This window comes from Chiloscyllium plagiosum, chromosome 30 (genome assembly GCF_004010195.1).
Source record: "Chiloscyllium plagiosum isolate BGI_BamShark_2017 chromosome 30, ASM401019v2, whole genome shotgun sequence".
In the NCBI taxonomy this organism is placed as follows: domain Eukaryota; kingdom Metazoa; phylum Chordata; class Chondrichthyes; order Orectolobiformes; family Hemiscylliidae; genus Chiloscyllium; species Chiloscyllium plagiosum.
In genome coordinates, this window is record NC_057739.1 from 5623345 (window position 1) to 5642264 (window position 18920).

At 42.5% G+C, this 18920-nt stretch overlaps 1 protein-coding gene across 1 annotated transcript; it reads left to right on the plus strand.

Moving 5' to 3' along the window:
* Positions 1-57: 57 nt before the first annotated feature.
* On the plus strand, positions 58-14249 carry cdc26 (cell division cycle 26 homolog). Its single transcript, XM_043719869.1, has 2 exons — positions 58-242; positions 13164-14249. The coding sequence occupies exons 1-2, from the start codon at positions 162-164 to the stop codon at positions 13335-13337; spliced, it is 255 nt and encodes an 84-aa protein (XP_043575804.1). The 5' UTR covers positions 58-161; the 3' UTR covers positions 13338-14249.
* The last annotated feature ends 4671 nt before the right edge of the window (positions 14250-18920 follow it).

The window sequence follows — 18920 nt, forward strand, 5'->3', positions numbered from 1 at the left end:
CGAACAGCGCGCACGGCTTGCTGGGAGTTGTAGTCGTTCCCCCCCACACCTCCCCGAAACTACATGTCCCAGAATGCCGCGCGGGGCTGACGCGAACGCCTTGGCGAGTGCGGCCTGTTGGGTTTGAAGCCTCGAAGTTGGATGTGAGCCGTGCCGGCAGAATGCTGCGGAGGAAGCCCACCCGGCTCGAACTGAAACTGGACGATATCGAGGAGTTTGAGAGTATGAAGAAGGAGCTGGAGGTGAGTGACGAGGCGGCAGGAGTTCGGCCAAGGCTGGTTCCAGGCTCGGGTCCCCAGAGCTCGGCAGAGCCTCTGCCATCGCTTACTCAAGCTCACCGTTCACTCCAGAGCCAGACCCAGCATCGCCTGGAGACGGCACCGACAAAGGAAACGGGAAGTCGAGAGTGTGGTGCTGGAAAAACACAGCAGGTCAGGCAGCATCCGAGGAGCAGGAGGTTCGAGGCTGAGGCTGATTCCTGATGAAGGGCTTTTGCCCGAAACGTTGGTTTTCCTGCTTCTTATGCTGCCTGACCTGCTGTGTTTCTCCAGCACCACACTCTCGGTTCTGATCTGCAGTCTTCACTTTTTCCTATAGGGAACTGGAAACCGCTTCAAATCAGGCGGGATGAATGACCGTGGGACTGGACCCAGTGGAGAGAGATTTGGACTTGATGGGCTGAATGGCCTGTGCTGTAACATCGGAATTCTTACTACATTAGAGCCGCTGTGTTTTACACTATCGGCCATTCGAGTTCTGCTTATCGAGTCCCGCCTATTCCAAACAAATTTCTAGCATTTGGTCTTGTATTTTAGCCGTCTCTGCTTTAAGGAAAACAACCCCAGTTTGTGTCTCAATATCCTGGTGAATCTCCCTCTCGTGCAAATACATCCTTCCCATAGAGGGGCTACCAGAAATGCACACAGTGCTCCAGCAGTGGCCTGAGTTAATGTTGATCTTGCTTTGCACTCTTCCTCTGCAGTATGCCTCACTCTGGCTAAGCACCCTATGCTCTTTATGCCCTTGCTTACTATACAATAGAATCATGGGATCCCTACAGTGTGGCAACAGGTCATTTGGCCCAACAAGTCCACACCAACCCTCCAAAGAGTAACCCATCCAGACCCATTCCCCTAACTTATTATTCTGCACTTATCCCTAATGCACCTAACCTACACATCCCTGAACACCATGAGCAATTTTTGAGGAGAAAGTGAGGTCTGCAGATGCTGGAGATCAGAGCTGAAAATGTGTTGCTGGAACAGCGCAGCAGGTCAGGCAGCATCCAGGGAACAGGAGAATCGACGTTTCGGGCATAAGCCCTTTTTTTGTGTACCTTCTGAACCACCTCCTGTTGCCTTCAAGGATCTGTGGACAAATCCACATCAAGATTCCTCAGGTTCTATTGTTCATCATGTCCTCAGGCCCTTGCCTTGTTATTTCTCTCAAAATGTATCGCTTCACACTTTTCAGAATTAAATTCCATTTGCAGCTGTTCAACTCATTTGACAGTCCATCTAAAGGCTGGAGGCTAAGGTTTTGCTCTTTGCTTTTTACCATTCCAATAATTTTTGTGTCACCTGTGAAGTTATGGGTCATTTCTAGTCGTCTAATCACCCTGTTCAGTAATTTACTAACATTGACCCGTGAAGTGGTCTATAATTTCAACATTCACTTCACCATACACAGTTGACCAAGGTGTTTCTGATTTGAGCCTATGTACCTAACTTTTATAAAAACTGAATTTAAAAGTTGTATCACAGGGTGGTTAAGAAAGTCATAAGACATAGGAGTGGAACGAAGGCCATTTGGCCCATCAAGTCCACTCCGCCATTTAATCATGGCTGATGGGCATTTCAACTCCGCTTACCCGCACTCTCCCAATAGCCCATAATTCCTTGCGAGATCAAGAATTTATCAATCTCTGCCTTGAAGACATTAATGTCCCAGCCTCCACTGCGTTCTATGGCAATGAATTCCACAGGCCCACCACACTCTGGCTGAAGAAATGTCTTCTCATTTCTGTTCTAAATTGACCCTCTCTAATTTTAAGGCTGTGCCCATGGATCCTAGACTCCCCCCTAATGAAAACAACTTGCCATTATCCACCCTTTCTAAGCCATGCATTATCTTGTAAGTTTCTATTAGATCTCCCCTCAACCTTCTAAACGCTAATGAATACAATCCCAGGATCCTCAGCCGTTCATTGTATGTTAGGCCTAACCTTCCAGGGATCATCCATGTGAATCCCCGCTGGACATGGTCCAGTGCTAGTATGTCCTTCCTGAGGTATGGGGCCCAAAATTGGACACAGTATTCTAACTGGAGCTTTATAAAGTCTCAGAAGCAAATTACTGCTTTTATATTCCAACCCTCTTGAGAAACATGATAACATTACATTCGCTTTCTTAATTATGGACTCAACCTGCAAGCTAACCGTTAGAGAATCCTGGATTAGTGCTCCCAGATCCCTTTGTACTTTGGCTTTATGAATTTTCTCACCCTTTAGAAAATAGTCCATGCCTGTATTCTTTTTGCCAAAGTACAAGATTTCACATTTGCTCACATTGAATTTCATCAGCCATTTCCTGGACCACTCTGCTAAACTGTCTAAATTTTCCCGCAGCCTCCCCACCACCTCAGTACTACCTGCCTGTCCACCTAACTTCGTATCATTGGCAGTCTTCGCCAGAATGCCCGAAGTCCCTTCATCCGGATCATTAGTATATAAAGTGAGCAGCTGCGGCCCCAACACTGAACCCTGCGGGATCCCACTTGTCACTGGCTGCCATTCTAAAAAAGAACCTTTTATCCCAACTTTATAGTTTCTGTCAGACAGCTAATCCTCAATCCATGCCAGTAGTTCACCTCGAACACCTTGGCCCCTCACTTTACTTAGCAGCCTCTCGTGAGGCACCTTATCAAAGGCCTTTTGGAAATCTAGATAGATAACATCCACTGGGTTTTCCTGGTCTAACCTACTTGTTATCTCTTCAAAGAATTCCTACGGGTTTGTTAGGCACGACCTTCCCTTACTAAATCCATGCTGACTTGTTCTAAATTTCTGCACTTCCAAGAATTTAGAAATCTCATCCTTAACGATGGATTCTAGAATTTTACCAACAACTGAGGTTAGGCTAATCGGCCTATAATTTTCCATCTTTTGTCTTGATCCTTTCTTGAACAAGGGAGTTACAACAGCAATTTTCCAATCATCCGGGACTTTCCCTGACTCCCGTGACTTTTGAAAGATCACAACCAATGCCTCAGCTATTTCCTCAGCCACCTCCCTCAGAACTCTAGGATGCAGCCCATCGGGGCCAGGAGATTTCAATTTTTTGACCTTTTAGCTTTTTTAGCACTTTCTCTTTTGTAATGCCAACTGTACTCAACTCTGCCCCCTGACTCTCCATAATTGTTGGGATATTACTCATGTCTTCCACTGTGAAGACTGACGCAAAAGTTCTTCAGCTATTTCCTTATCTCCCATCACTAGCCTTCCTGCATCAATTTGGAGCGGCCCAATGTCTACTTTTGCCTCTTGTTTTGTTTCTTGTGTATTGAAAGAAACCTCTACTATAATTTCTAATATTAATGGCTAGCCTACCTTCATATTTGATCCTCTCCTTCCTTATTCTCTCTTTGTTACCCACTGTTTCTTTTTGTAGCCTTTTCAATCCTCCTGATTTTTCACTGCTCTTGGCCACTTTGTAGGCTCTTCTTTTTCTTTGATACATTTCCTGACTTCCTTTGCCAGCCATGGCTGTCTAACCCCTCCTCCCCCTCCCCCCCCCCCCCCAAAATCTTGCTTTTCTTTGGGATGAACCTCTTTGCTGTGTCCTCCATTACACCCAGAAACTCCTGCCATTGTTGCTCTACTGTCTTCCCCGTTAGGCTATGCTTCCAATCAATTTTTGTCAGTTCCTCTCTCATGCCCATGTAATTACCTTTATTTAACTGTAACACCATTATATCCGATTTTGCCTTCTCTCTTTCAAACTGCAGACTGAACTCTAGCATATTATGATCACTGCCTCCTAAGTGTTCCCTTACTTTAAGATCTTTGATAAAGTATGGCCCATTACATAGCACTAAGTCCAGAATGGCCTGCTCCCTTGTGGGCTCCATCACAAGCTGTTCCAAAAAAGCCATCCTGTAAGCATGAATTCCCTTTGGATCCACCAGCAACATTATTCACCCAGTCCACATGCATAGTGAAGGCCCCCATGATCACTGTGAGCTTGCCTTTCTGATATGCGCTATTTATTTCCCGGTACATCGTGCGCCCCTGGTCCTGACCACTGTTAGGAGATCTGTACATAACTCCCATTATGGTTTTTGCCTTTGTGGTCCCCCAACTCCACCCACACAGACTCCACATCATCTGAACCTATGTCATTCAGTACCATAGATTTAATTGCATTCTTAACTAACAAGGTAACCCTGCCCCTCTGCTCACCTCCCTGTCTTTTCGATAAGTTGTAAATCTTTGGATGTTTAACTGCCAGTCCTGAACACCCTGCAACCACACCTCTGTGATGCCTACCACATCATAATCATTCACGATAATTTGTACCGTTAATTCATCTACTTTGTTATGAATACTACGAGCATTCAGAGCATTTGATACTTGCCTTCTTTGGTCAGACCATTAGGTATCGGAGTTAGATTGTCATGTTGAGGTTTTACAGGTCTTTATTGAGGCTGTTTTTGGAGTACTGTGTCCAACTCTACTTGCCTTGCTAAAGGAAGGCTATTATTAAATTGCACAGGGTTCAGAAAAGATTTACCACGATTTTGCCAAAACTGGAGAGTTTCAGTTATAAGGACAGACTGGATAGGCTGGGACTTTTTTCACAGGAGCATAGGAATTTATAAAATCATGAGGGGCATAGATAAGGTGAAGAACAAAGGTATTTTCTTTCAAGTGTGGGAATTTGAAACTAGGGGGCATATTTTTAAGGTGAGAGGAGAAAGATTTAAAAGGGGCCTGAGGGAAAATGATTTCACACAGAGGATGATTCTTATGTGGAATGAACTGCCAAAGGAAGTGGTAGATGTGGGTACAATTACACCATTTAAAAAAACGTTTAGACAGGTAAACAGCACTTGAGGGAAAAGACCTTTGCTCTTCACCTTATCCATAGATTTTATAAATTCCTATGCTCCAGTGAAAAAAGTCCCAGCCTATCCAGCCTCTCCTTATAACTGAAACTCTGTTTAAACGGCATGGTGGCTCAGTGGTTAGCACTGCTGCCTCACAGCACCAGGGTCCCAGGTTCGATTCCAGCCTCGGATGACTGTCTGTGTGGAGTTTGCACATGCTCCTCGTGTCTGTGTGGGTTTCCTCCCACAGTCCTAAGATGTGCAGGTCAGGTGAATTGGCCATGCTAAATTGCCCATAGTGCGAGGTGCATCAGTCAGAAGGAAATGGGTTTGGGTGGGTTATTCTTCGGAGGGTCGGTGTGGACTGGTTGGGCCGAAGGGCCTGTTTCCACACTGTAGGTAATCTAATCTAATCTAAACAAATAGGCAAGGTTTAGAACAATATGGGCCAAACAAAGGCAAGTAGGTTTCTGTGCTGTATGGCTCTATAACTTTTGAACACTTTCCATTAATCTCATTGTCATATTCATTAAAAGATTCAGGGGTTAACCGCAGACAATGATTAAAAACAGAAAAGGCTGGAAATGCTCAGCAATGCATAAAGGTGTATAAATCCTCAGGACCTGATCAGGTCTACCCTTAGAACTCTGTGGGAGGCTAGGGAAGAGATAGCTGGGGCCCTGGCTGAGATATTTGTATCATCGATAGCCATAGGTGAGGTGCGGAAGACTGGGGATTGGCTAACGTGGTACCACTATTTAAGAAAGATAGAAGGACAAGCCAAGCAACTATAGACCAATGAACCTGACATTGGTGGTGGGTAAGTTGTTGGAGGGAATTCTGAGGGAGAAGATTTACATATGTTTGGAAAGGCAAGGATTGATTAGAGATAGTCAATGTGGCTTTATGCATAGGAAACTGGCTCACGAACTTGATTGAGTTTTTTTGAAGAAGTAACAAAGCAGATAATGAGGGCAGAGCGATGGACGTGATCTATATGGACTTCAGTGAGGCATTCAACAAGGTTCCTCATGGTAGACTAGTTAGCAAGGTTAGATCAGACAGAATAGAGGGAGAACTAGCCATTTGGATACAGCACTTGCTCGAAGGAAAAGACAGAGGATGGAGGTGGAGGGTTGCTTTTCAGACTGGAGGCCTGTGACCAGTGGTGTGTCACAAGGATTGGTGCTGGGTCCACTGCTTTTCGTCATTTATATAAATGATTTGGATGTGAATATTGGTATGGTTAGTAAGTTTGCAGGTGATGCCAAAATTGGAGGTGTAGTGGAAAGCGAAGGAGGTAACATCAATGTACAATAGGATCTTGATCAGATGCTCCAATGGGCCAAGGAGTGGCAGATGGAGTTTAATTTAGATGAATGCGAGGTGCTGCATTTTGGGAAAGCAAATCAGAGCAGGTCTCATACACTTAATGGTTAGATTGTGGGGAGTGTTGCTGAACAAAGAGACCTTGGAGTGCATGTTCATAGCTCCTTGAAAGCATAGTCACAGGCAGATAGGATAGTGAAGAGGGTTTTTGATGTGCTTTCTTTCATTGGTTAGTGTATTGAGTTATTGGGGTTGGGAGGTCATGTTGCAACTGTACAGGACAGTGGATAGGCCACTACTGGAATACAGGATGACCCCCGTATCTGCAGAATCATTTTCCACGGTTTACTGTGGCCCAAACATATTAAAGGGGACCTTCCGGAACCAGGGACCGGGGCTGCTGGAAAGGCAAGTTTCCCATTGAAATGAATGGATTCATTCCTATCCGCGGTTTCAGGCTTCTGCGGTAGGTCATGGAGCGTATCCCCTGAGAGTACGGGGGGATCTACAGTACTGCGTGTAATTCTGGTCTCCCTGCTGTAGGATGTTGTGAAACTTGAAAGGGTTCGGAAAAGATTTACAAGGATGTTGTCCACATTGGATGATTTGAGCTATAGGGAGAGGCTGAATAGGCTGGGGGTGTTTTCTCTGGAATATCGAAGGCTGAGGAGTGACCTTACAGAGGTTTATAAAATCATCAAGGGCATGGATAGGGCAAATAGACAAGGTCTTTTCCCTGGGATGGGGGATTCCAAAACTAGAGGGAATAGGTTTAAGTTGAGAGGGGAAAGATTTGAAAGAGATGTATGGGGTAATATTTTTCACGCAGAGGATGGTGTGTATATGGAATGTGCTGCCAGATGAAGTGGTGGAGACTGGTATAATTACAGCATTTAAAGGCATTGGGATGGGTACATGAATAGGGTTTAGATGGATATGGGCCAAATGCTGGCAAATGGGACTAGATTTATTTAGGGTATTTGATCAACATGGATGAGTTGGACCAAAGGCTCTGTTTCTGTGCTGTATATCTCTATGACTGTATAACCCAGACAGTATAATTGGTCAACATTTCAGGTTGGTTACTTTTCTGTTTGGATGGAAGATCAACTGAAAAATTGACTTAGTTTTGTTCACTGTAAATATTGCCTGACTGTGGAATTATTCCTCGCATTTCTGTTTTTATTTCAAATTTCCAAAATCAATAGTATTATGCGGGATGGTCTCTGTCTCAATCTGCTGGAGTTGACTTTAGCAATATACAGATCCTAAGCTGCTTCTCATTTCTCCATTTCAAACACACAATATACATAACAATAACCTATAGAGCACCTTTTAATCTAATAAAATGTTGTGAGACACTTCACAGATGCATTACGAAAAAAAGAGAACACCAACTCACATTAGATAATTGTCAGATGGCTAAAAAAAGTGGGTTTGAAGAAATGTCTTGAGGAGAATGAGACAAAGGCAGAAAGATTAAGTAAAGGAATTGCAGAGCTTGGAACCCAGGCAACTGAAGGCATAGCCAACACTGGTAGAATAATTAAAATTAGGGATATTGAAAATGCATGAGAGGTGCAGGAGGTCACAGAGTTGGAGAATATTACAAATGTGGGGAGGGTCCAGGTCATGGAGAGATTTGAAAACGGTGATGAAGATTTTCTACAGTCAAGGTGGTGTTTAACTAGTAGTGCATGTGGATCAGCGTGTACAATGGTGATTGGTGAATGCTACGTGTTAGAATGCAGGCATCAGAAATTTTAATTACCTCAACTTCACAGTGGTTAGAATGTGGGAGATCGGCTAGAAATGCATTGAAATAATTAAGTCTGAAGATAACGGCATGGATTGGGTTTCAGCAGCAGAACAGATGAAGCAGTAATGCACAGAGTCGGATAATGCAATAGAGATGGACATAGTCATTTCTCATTCCGACCTAAATACGTGATTACAGCTCACCTGGAGTTAAATGCTACAAGGTTGCACACCATCTTGTTCAGCCAAAAGCAGTTACTGGGGTGGGGGTAAGAATCGATGGCAACAGAACGGGGCTTTTATTAGTTATCAAAAACAGGGGCCTGTCGTCTCTCCAAGTTTAGTTGGAGTAAATTTCTTCCATTTAGTCTTCAGTTTGGATGTCAGAGCAGAAAGCTGATAAAGATGATGTGAGAAGCTGGGGTGGACAAAGTTAAAAATCTCACAACACCAGGTTATAGTCCAACACTATAACCTGGTGTTGTGCGATTTTTAATGATAAAGATGAGACAATGGAGAGTCAAGGGAAGTAGTAGTCAGGTAGATGTGAAAACTGGCACTGAGAGTTGATAATGATGTTGCCAAGGTTTAGTGATAAATAAGAGGGGGCCAAAAATGAATCCTTGGGGGAAATCTGCAATTATGATAAGAATAGAAACAGAAGTCCAATGAATTGTCCAGCTATGATGCGACAAGAGTGGGATCAGGCTAGTGGACTCCCATTCAGCTAGACAACAGGGAGAGGCATTGGAAGAAGATGGCCACCCTGTTGAAGCCTGATTGAAGAGCACAGCCTGGTTGAAGAGATTACCTTTGAATGATCAAAGAAGGTGTTGTTTGTGACTCGAATAAGAGCTGTTGTGGTGTTAATTGGAAGGATTCAAGCACTCAGTTTTGGAAAAGTTGGGCACAGATTTGAGATGCCACCAACACTTAAGGATTTTGGAAAAGGGGGTGGTGGAAAAAGGGCAGCAATTTGCACGCACAGGGAATTCAAGATTTTTTTGATAAGGGGAATGTGATGGCAGATTTGAAGGAGAGAGGCTCAGAACCAGAGGAAATAAGAACCACTAGTAATTTTTAGTTAATGTGTGAGCAAGGACAGGTAAGTTGGTGGTCAGTAATTTAGTGGGAATAGGGTCATGGAGCACCAGATGGGTCTCATGAACAAAGTGAACTCGAATGGTTAGGAAAGAGAGGAGAGAAATTACAATAGAGAAAAGTTTTGACCAAGGGAAAAGGAATTCATAGATTCCAAGATCGATCTTGGGTAAATATTCCTGCACCATAATCTGACTCATTAATTAAACCTAATATGGCCTGCCCCCCTTGTGGGTTCTAGGATATATTGTTGCAAAACAGCTGCCTTGAACACACTCAAGAAATGCGGTAATTTTCTAACATAACCTTACCTGCTTAGCCCAAGCGAGATGGAAGATAAAATCTTCCATTAAAGCCATTCTGCCTTTTGCATGTCTCATCCCTACATTTATACAACTGCCATTTTACAGCTGTTAGTTGGGGAACGGCTATTCACAACTCCCACGTCCTTTTCTGTTTCTTAATGCTAGACATTAGTGTCCTCTGGCTGCTTTCTACATCATGTATCATCTCTTAATATAGAAGTTATTTAATCCTTCCCTATTCTTCCTATAGATCTTAGAACCTGGAAGCTTAGTTCTCAGACCAGACCATTTCAAGGCCATGTCTCGGTAATGTCTATTGTTTACCTGCTAAGTTGAAATTGCCTCAACAATTCATTCAGTTGTTTGTTCATCCTCTGTTTTATTTGGGTCACAAACCATAATCTGTCCTTCCCATTGTGTTTAAATCTGCTGGGATCTCTCGTAACCTAAATCTGTTCAAATCTCAGATTGGATCTGTCTAAACCTGTCCAAATCTATCCAAATCTCTGACCCAAGCCCCCAAACTGTTATGATGGGAGGATGTGATCTGCTTGGCTTATCAGAAGCTGTTCATAGGGTGGCACGGTAACTCAGTGGTTAGCGCTGCTGCCTCATGCGCCAGGGGCCCAGGTTCGATTCCAGCCTGGTCAAATGTCAGTGTGGAGTTTGCACGTTCTCCCCGTGTCTGCATTGGTTTCCTCTGGGTGCTCCGGTTTCATCCCACAGTACAAAAATGTGCAGGTTAGGTGAATTGGCCATGCTAAATTGCCCATGGTGTTCAGGGATGTGTAGTTGGGTGCATTAGTCAGGTGTAAATGTAAAGTAATTGGTTAGGGGAATGGATCTGGCTGGGTTACTCTTCGGAGGGTCGGTGTGGACTTGTTGGGCCAAAGGGCCTGTTTCCACACTGTAGGGATTCTATGATTAAAGATGTTTTCCTCTCACATTTCTTATTTCTCTTCTGGTTTACTTCATTTCAACCATTTAGTCTTTCCCCTTTACCAAGAGCACCTAAAGCACAATTTCTGACTTAATCTATTCTATTTGCTTTTGTTTTGCTTTGAACTTTTATTTACACTTTTCACTGAACGTCCCCCAGGTATTTATTAGTTTAAAGTCTTTCTGACTTCCTGATTTAACATTTCCATGAGGACCCTCATCTTGTCTCTATTCAGGTGGATACCATTCCAGCTGCAGTTTCTTCCTGGCCCAGGATTGATTACAGTGTCGCATGAAATGGAACCTGCCTCTTCAACACCATTTTTTCAACCATAGATTCACCGTTGTAATCTGTTTATCTCTATTAAAGACGTGTGTGAATTTATGTAACAATCCACAGATTAGAAGGTTTGAAGTATTGATTGCAATTTGGCTCTGTGCCTGCTGGTATTCCCAAAACCAGACTTTCTGCTTTCTCTTTCCAATGTTGTCCGCGTAACAATTGGATCCTCTTTCTTCAATATCTTTCATCCAGGCACAAGATGGTGCAGCATGCCATGTTTACAAAATGGATCCTAGCATTATAAAGGAAGTAGCCACAGAGGTAGTGGATGCACTGGTCATAATCTTCGTAATCCTTAGATTCTGGAAAAGTCCAACAGAGTTAGAAAACAGCCAATATAATACTTGTATTTCAGAAGTGAGGGAGACAAAAACAGGTAACTATATGCTGGTTAGCTTAACATCAGTTGTTAGGAAAATGTTAGCGTCTATTATAAAGAATGTAAAAACAGGGCATTTAGAAAGACACAATATAATCAAGTAGAGTCAGCATGACTTCATGAGGGAAAATCGTGCCTGAAAAATTTGTTACAGTACTTTGGGGAGATAACGAGCATGGTGGATAAAAGGAACGAATAGATGTAATATGTTTAGATTTCCAAAATGCACATGATAAGGTACCACATATAAGGCAACTTAATTGATTAGATAGCATATTAACGTGGACGAAGGATTGACTAACAAATTGCAAACAAAGTTATGACGAAGGGGGCATTTTCAGAATGGCAACCTGTAACTAGTGAAGCCACAGGGATCAATGCTTGGTAGGTCACAATTAATCACAACTTGCATTCACTTCCATTATCCAAATTGTAAATATACTGTCGCCAAGTTTTGTGGATGACCTAAAAATGGATGGGATGGGATGTAATGGGGAGGAAGTAGGCCACTGGTATTAATCTTGAAACTCTGGTTCAAATTCTGCCAATGCAGATGGAGACATTTGAATTCAATAAAGAAAATTGGAATAAAGAAACTACTGATGACTGTGAAACCATTGTTGATTGTTGGAAAAACTCACCTGATTCACTAATGTCTTTAGGGAAGGAAATCTGCCATCCTCACCTGATCTGGCCTACATAAGTCTCCAGACTCTTAGTTGTCCTCTGAAATGGCCTAGAAAGCCACTCAGTTCAAGGGTAGCTAGGGAATAAATGCTGGCCAACCAGCAATGCCCACATTCCATGAGTGAATTTTTAAAAAAAAAAGAGGAGGATGACCGAAGGGGGATATACACAGCTTGTGAGAAAATATTTGGCAGTTGTAATATAATGTGGGAAAATGTGAGACTATGAATTTGGGCAGGAAGAAAATAATATTATTTAAATGGGGAAAAAGCTGCAGCACAAGAGGGGTTTAGGAGTCCTCGTGCATGAATCTCAAAAGGTTAACATCAGCTTCAGTAGGTAATGGTGAAAGCATTAGAATGTTGGCTTTATTTCAAAGGGAATGAAACATAAAGACAGGGAGCACTTGCTAAAACTACAAGCACTAGTCAGACCACACCTACAATATAGTGGAACAGTTTTGGTCCCCTTATCTAAGGAAACTTAGACTGGCATTGGAGACAGTCCAGAGGAGGATCACTCGGTTGATTCCGGGTATGGAAGATTTTCTTATGGAAAGATGTTGAGTATATTGGCCTGCACTCACTGGATTTTAGGAGAATGAGAGATGACCCTATTAAAACACAAAATTCTTCAGGGGCTTGAGAGTGTAGATGTGGAGACTATGTTTCCACATATGGGAGATTCTAGACCAGAGATCATAATTCCAGAATAAGGGGTCACCCATTTAAGACAGAGGTGAGGATTTTTGGCTCCGAGGATACTGAATCTGAAATTCTTCACCACAAAAGGCTATTGAGACAGGTTCGCGAAGTATATTCAAGGCTCAGATAGACAGATTTCTGATTATTAAGGGAATCTATGGTTTGAGGATTCAGATAATCTATGATCGCATTGAATGGTGGAGCAGACTTAATGGGCTGAATGACCAACTCCTGCTCCTACGTCTTATGGTTTAGATGCTTACTGTCCCCCTAATTACTAAATCCTCCATAGCTTGAACATACACTTCCCCATGCCCTGTCATGAGGATGTTCGAGCTCCGTAGAGCATTTACCAGTTTTTGCTATGGGGCAGTCCTGAATCTCTGGTGAAACCTCAGGCTGTTGGCCTTCTGGCTCCAATATGTCTAATTTTTTTTTTCTCTCTGTCTGAAGTATTTTAGGAGCTGTGGGCACACCTAGTAAATCCATAATGTGGTCTGGTCTTTCTGCAGAATCGGAAGAAACAGCAGCGTGAGGAAGGGGTCATGGTGAGCTCCAGTGATGTGGACAGTGCAAATGGCGCACGAGATGATGCCAAAGTTAGAGAAAAGATAAATGAGCGAATTGGTTACCGACCCAATGCTCACATCAACAAACCCTTCTCGATGTTCGGGAACCTCCACTGATAGCCCGTTGACATGAACACACATGGAATGTACAGGTTCACCAGGGAGTGAAATCGGACCTGAATATTTTGAGGATTCAAAGACGTGTTGGGTCATGGCAAAATTGGTGCCCAGCTAACCCTCCTGCTGAGGACTGTGCCAAATGTAAGATAAAATGGTGTGAAAATCACTGACCTAGCCATGCACACTTGAGATATTTCCACCAGTGTTTTATAAAGAGGTAACAAGCTGATCCTTTGATTTTTAAGAATGACTGTGTTGTGAATTCCAATGATCATACTATATTGGATTTTACACAATGGATTTATTTTAAGATAATAAACATGCCTCTTATTTTTCCAGTTGAATTGATTCGTAGTTAGAGTGAAGAGAGTTAATTAGTTAAGATTTTCTGATCAGCATCACTTTGATAGCTAGAACACAGTCAGCATTAAAATAACAGCAATCAAAAAATCCTGGGTTTGTTATTCCCTCACATCTCTATTCGGCACAGTCTATGGCTGAGATGGTTAGGACTGCACATAGTGACACAACTCTCCTGAATTCAGTTCAATGTCTGGATCAATTCCCCCATCAATCACAGTCGAGATCACATTGCTGTAAGTGGCTGGGATTGATTTCACATATATCAGTTGTAACTGTTCTCTACCTTTGCTAGTTTTGGTCAGGAGGTTTTGCTGCACTTTTGGTTACTAGTTCTGTTTACAGCAATTCATGGAGATTCATTTAGCAGGGACATGGGAACAGAGGTGGCTGTTCAGCTGCTGTACCATTCAACTAGATCATGGCTAATCTTCACCTGAACACCATTTTCCAGCACTATTCTTGTATTCCTTGCCTTTAACTAGGAATCTATTAGTCTCTGTAAACAGACTTTGTTAATAAATTAATTTGCTTTGCTTTTTACTAATATTCCTGCCCCCTTCCCACATTGGCTTGCATCATGTTAACAGTAGACAATCTGGAATGTTAGTTGGTGGATGATCAGTTTGACCTTTACCTGTAATACTGAACTGTATTATGGAGGTGTACTGAGGTGTAGAAGACTCATTTAATTCTGTCAAAAAGACATGCATGGAAGTTATACAATCCTCCATTGACTCTGACCTGCTACTTTATGGTAAGGTTTGGTTTATTCAGTCCTTTCTAACTGTATCTAAACAGGCTGTACAAGTAGCAGCAAAAACAAAGTGCTCGGGAAATTGAGCATGTCTGGTAGCAATCTGTGACAGAAAAGCATATTGTTGACAGTGTAATATGACTCTTCTTCAGACTGAAGGGAGTAAAATTGACAGTGCTTTCACGTCAATATGCCAGTTTTTAATTCTCGATTGCATTCATTGAATTCAAATTTCACCATTTGTCTTATGGGATTCAAAGCCATGTAGCCTATCCTCTGATATACTGGTCCAGTGACAATACCTCCATAATAGGCTTCCCTTTTAGTAATCTCACCACATCTATGAACATTTCAATCATAAATTTTGATGGTTACCTTTGTTATGTAAATTTGCCACAGTAATTACTTTCTTCTGCTAGTATATACACTAAAGCATTTACATTAGGAATAGAATGTAATTAGATAATAGGTTTATATAGGCAGCCTCCATTATAATGGTAGACTCCCACGCATGCACAGGTAAGTTATTTGATTTTAAACTGAGAGTTGGGCTTTTGTGGTGGTAGTGTTCCTAACTCTGAGGTAGGAGGTTTGGGTTCACGTCCTACCTGCTCCAGAAATGTGTAATAATATCTGAACAGGTTGATTTATTTTTTTAAAATTAAAATGGGTGGAATTACTATACAGAGGAACCCCAATTACCTGAAGGACACGGGCAGGGATAATCAAATGCCAGCTAACAGTTCAACCAAGCATTGGGACCTGTTGATCTTGCTGGATAATCGAAACCCGGATAATGGAGGTTCTTCTATACACCACCTTGCTCCAATTGCTTTGTTCAATTAGGTATGTGGCTGTGCCACATCTGATGGATCCAACTTTGATTGGTCTTGATCATTTTTGTATGTATATACAATATATTTCTGATTATAGAGGCTGGTTACATTCAGTAAACATTCCCAGGAATACAACAAGCAGCGCGGTGGCACAGTGGTTAGCACTGCTGCCTCACAGCGCCAGAGACCCGGGTTCAATTTCCACCTCTGGCGACTCTGTGTGGAGTTTGCACATTCTCCCCGTGTCTGCGTGGGTTTCCTCCGGGTGCTCCGGTTTCCTCCCACAATCCAAAAATGTGCAGGTTAGGTGAATTGGCCATACTAAATTGCCCGTAGTGTTGGATGAAGAGGGGAATGGGTCTGGGTGGGTTGTGCTTCGGTGGGTCGGTATGGACTTGTTGGGCCGAAGGGCCTGTTTCCACACTAAGTAATCTAATCTAATCTGAACAAGATTGAATTCCTATTATTCATGCAATCAGCAATTCAGTGTAACTACAAAAATAATCTTATTTACACAGGCACATGAGTGACCCAGCTGCACGTGATCCATTCTTTTATTTGAGTTGTTGTACTTTCTGCTTGAGACACTTAAAATTAATTTACGGGATGAGAGCATTGCTTGTTGGGCTAGCATTTATTGCCTATCTTTTGTTGCCCTTGTAAAGTTGGTGGTGAGCTGTGTTCCTGAAACGCTGCAGTCCACTCCCAGTGCTATTGGAGGTTCCAGGATTTGGACACACTGATACATTTCCAAGTCAGAAAGCATGAAATGGCAGACACCAGACAGAGGGGTTACTGAAAGCAGCCCACCACCATCCAGAACAAGAAACAAGTGCTTGTGGGTGAGTGCAGCAAGGAGAAGCTCCTCTGCTACCACTGCCTAGGTTTTAAAGCCCCACGAGAGGTCATTAATGGAACCTACATCAACAAATGTGCATTCACTGTGTCAGTCAGGGGCTGAATGCTGACACGTGTCGTGAATAAGTTAAAAGTGCGATAGACCACTGTTCTTTCCGGAAATTTACCTGCTTTTCATTAGAAAGTTCAACCACTTGAAGCAACACAAGAACACATTTGTGCTCCTATTGCCCTACTTTAAGGATATGTAAAATAAAGACAGTTTAGACCATGGGTGTTGGGGGAATGGAGGAGAGTGTGTGTTGGCCTTTCAATGCAGCTGTGCATTTCAATGTCCTCAAGGTCACAAAAGCTTCAGGAGCAAAACAACAATTCCAGAAATTCTGAATAAAGTGAATAGGTCAAAGTATTGGAGGGGAACCCAGATAGTGGTAGTATTCCCTTGTCTCTGCTGCTCTTCTCCTTTTAGATGGAATTAATCACAGGTTTAGAAGGTGCTAAGGAGCCTTAATGAATTTCTACGGTGCATCTTGTAGTAAAAGCAACAGACACCATGCGAGTGTCAGAGATAGAGGGAGGAAGTGTTTGTAAAAGTGATTTTACACAGTTACTCAGAGGATACCAGGAATAAATCAGTTTGAATAGGAATATCAGCCAGGGCAGAAACTGGGTCTGATGGAGAGTTTTCAGAAGATTTGTAGCTCAAGTTGAGGTTCTGGATGTAGGTTGTTCACAGAAGTGGAAGGTTTGTTTTCAGACATTTCGTCACCATACTAGGTAACATCTTCAATGAGACTCCAAATGAAGCACTGATGGTGTAGTCTGCTTTCTGTTTCTTAGGGTTGGTAATGTCATTTCCTATGGTGGTGTCATTTCCAGTTCCTTTTCCTTAGTGGGTAGTAAATGGGATCCAAGTCAGTGTTTGTTGATAGGGTTCCAGTTGGAATTCCATGCTTCTCGGAATTCTAGTGCATGTCTCTGTTTGTTTGGCTTGTCCTAGGATGTGTTGTCCCAGTCAAAGTGGTGTCTTTCCTTATCTGCATGTAAGGATACTAGTGACAGGTGGTTATGTCTTTTTGTGGCTAGTTGATGTTCATGTATCCTGATGGCTAGTTTTCTGCCTGTTAGTCTAATGTAGTGTTTGTTGCAGTTCTTGCTAGGTATTTTGTAAATGACAGTTTTGCTTGTTGTCTGTATAGGATCTTTCAAGTTCATTAGCTGCTGTTTTAGTGTGTTGGTGGGTTTGTGGGCTACCATGTTGCCACAGGGTCTAAGTAGTCTGGCAGTCATTTCAGAGATGTCTTTGATGTAAGGCAGAGTGACTAGGGTTTCTGTACATGTTGTCTGCTTGTTGGGGTTTGTTGCTCAGAAATCGGTGGACTATGTTCATTGGGTACCTGTTCTTTTTGAATACATTGTATAGGTGTATATACATTGTATATATTCCTCTGCTGTGTATAGTTTCTTGGTGCTGCAGTGTGGTGGCTCGTTGAAATGTTCTAATGCAGCTTAGTTTGTGGGTGTTGGGATGATTGCTTCTGTAGTTCAATATTTAGTCCGTATGTGTTGTTACCCTGTAGACATGGTATCATGGTAGCCCACCAACACATTAAAACAGCAGCTAATGAACTTGAAAGACCCTATACAAACAACAAGCAAAACTAATGTTATTGACAAAATACCTTGCAAGAACTGTAACACTACAACATTGGACAGGCAGAAAACTAGCCACCAGGATACATGAACATCAACTAGCTCCACAAAATGACATGATGCACTCTCACTCGTATCCTTACATATGGATGAGGAAGGACACCACTTCTATCGTACAACACATCCATCCTAGGAAAAGCCAAACAGAGACACGCGTGAGAATTCCTAAAAGCATGGCATTCCAATCAGAACTCTTATCAACAAAAAACAAGAGTTAGACCCCATCTACCACCCCATATGAAAAAGAACAGGAAATGACACCAACCCTAGGAAACAGGCTACACCACCAGTAATTCATTCGGAGGCTCACTGAAGATGTTACCTAGTATGGTGATGAAATGTCTGAAAATGAACCTTCCAGCTCAGCGAGCAAACCTACATCCAGAACTGGGTCTGAATTTTTGGAGCATGACCAAACTGATCATGTTTTTCCCTATTTGTCAAATCCCTTATTAAAAGCAAAATGACACATTTTGTTTATATCACCTGCTCTTTGAAGACACCTTCACATTTCCCAGGATCTTGTGCTATAGAACATGTTACCAATGAAGAAAGGTTGGATAGACTGGGTTTGTTTTTCTTGGAACATAGGAGGTTGAAGTTTAAGATTGTGAATAGCTTGGCTAGAGTGGAAAGTATGTGGCTTTTTCCCTCAGAGTGGGGTAGTCAAATTACTAGGGTACACAGGTTGATGGTGGTGGTGTGATGACTTTAAAAGAGATGTGCATGCAAGTGTTTCACACAAAGGGTGGGGAGTGTCTGTAACATGCTGCTAGATGTGGTGGTGGAAGCAGACACAATAGCAACATTCAAGATGCAAAATACATGAGTAGGGAGGGATATGGAGATTGTAAGTGGAGACAGTTTTTGTATGGAAGGGCAAAATCTGTCACCACGGGCTGAAGGGCCTGTTCCTGCGTTGTACTGTTCTTTGTACTCACTGATGTTTCTATTTGGAGTGAATTTATTTTGCATTGCTCCGATCTGGCAGTGTGCTCAATGTTCCCGTAATCAGCTATGTAAGATAGGTTGTCGACACAAGAAATAACAGCATAG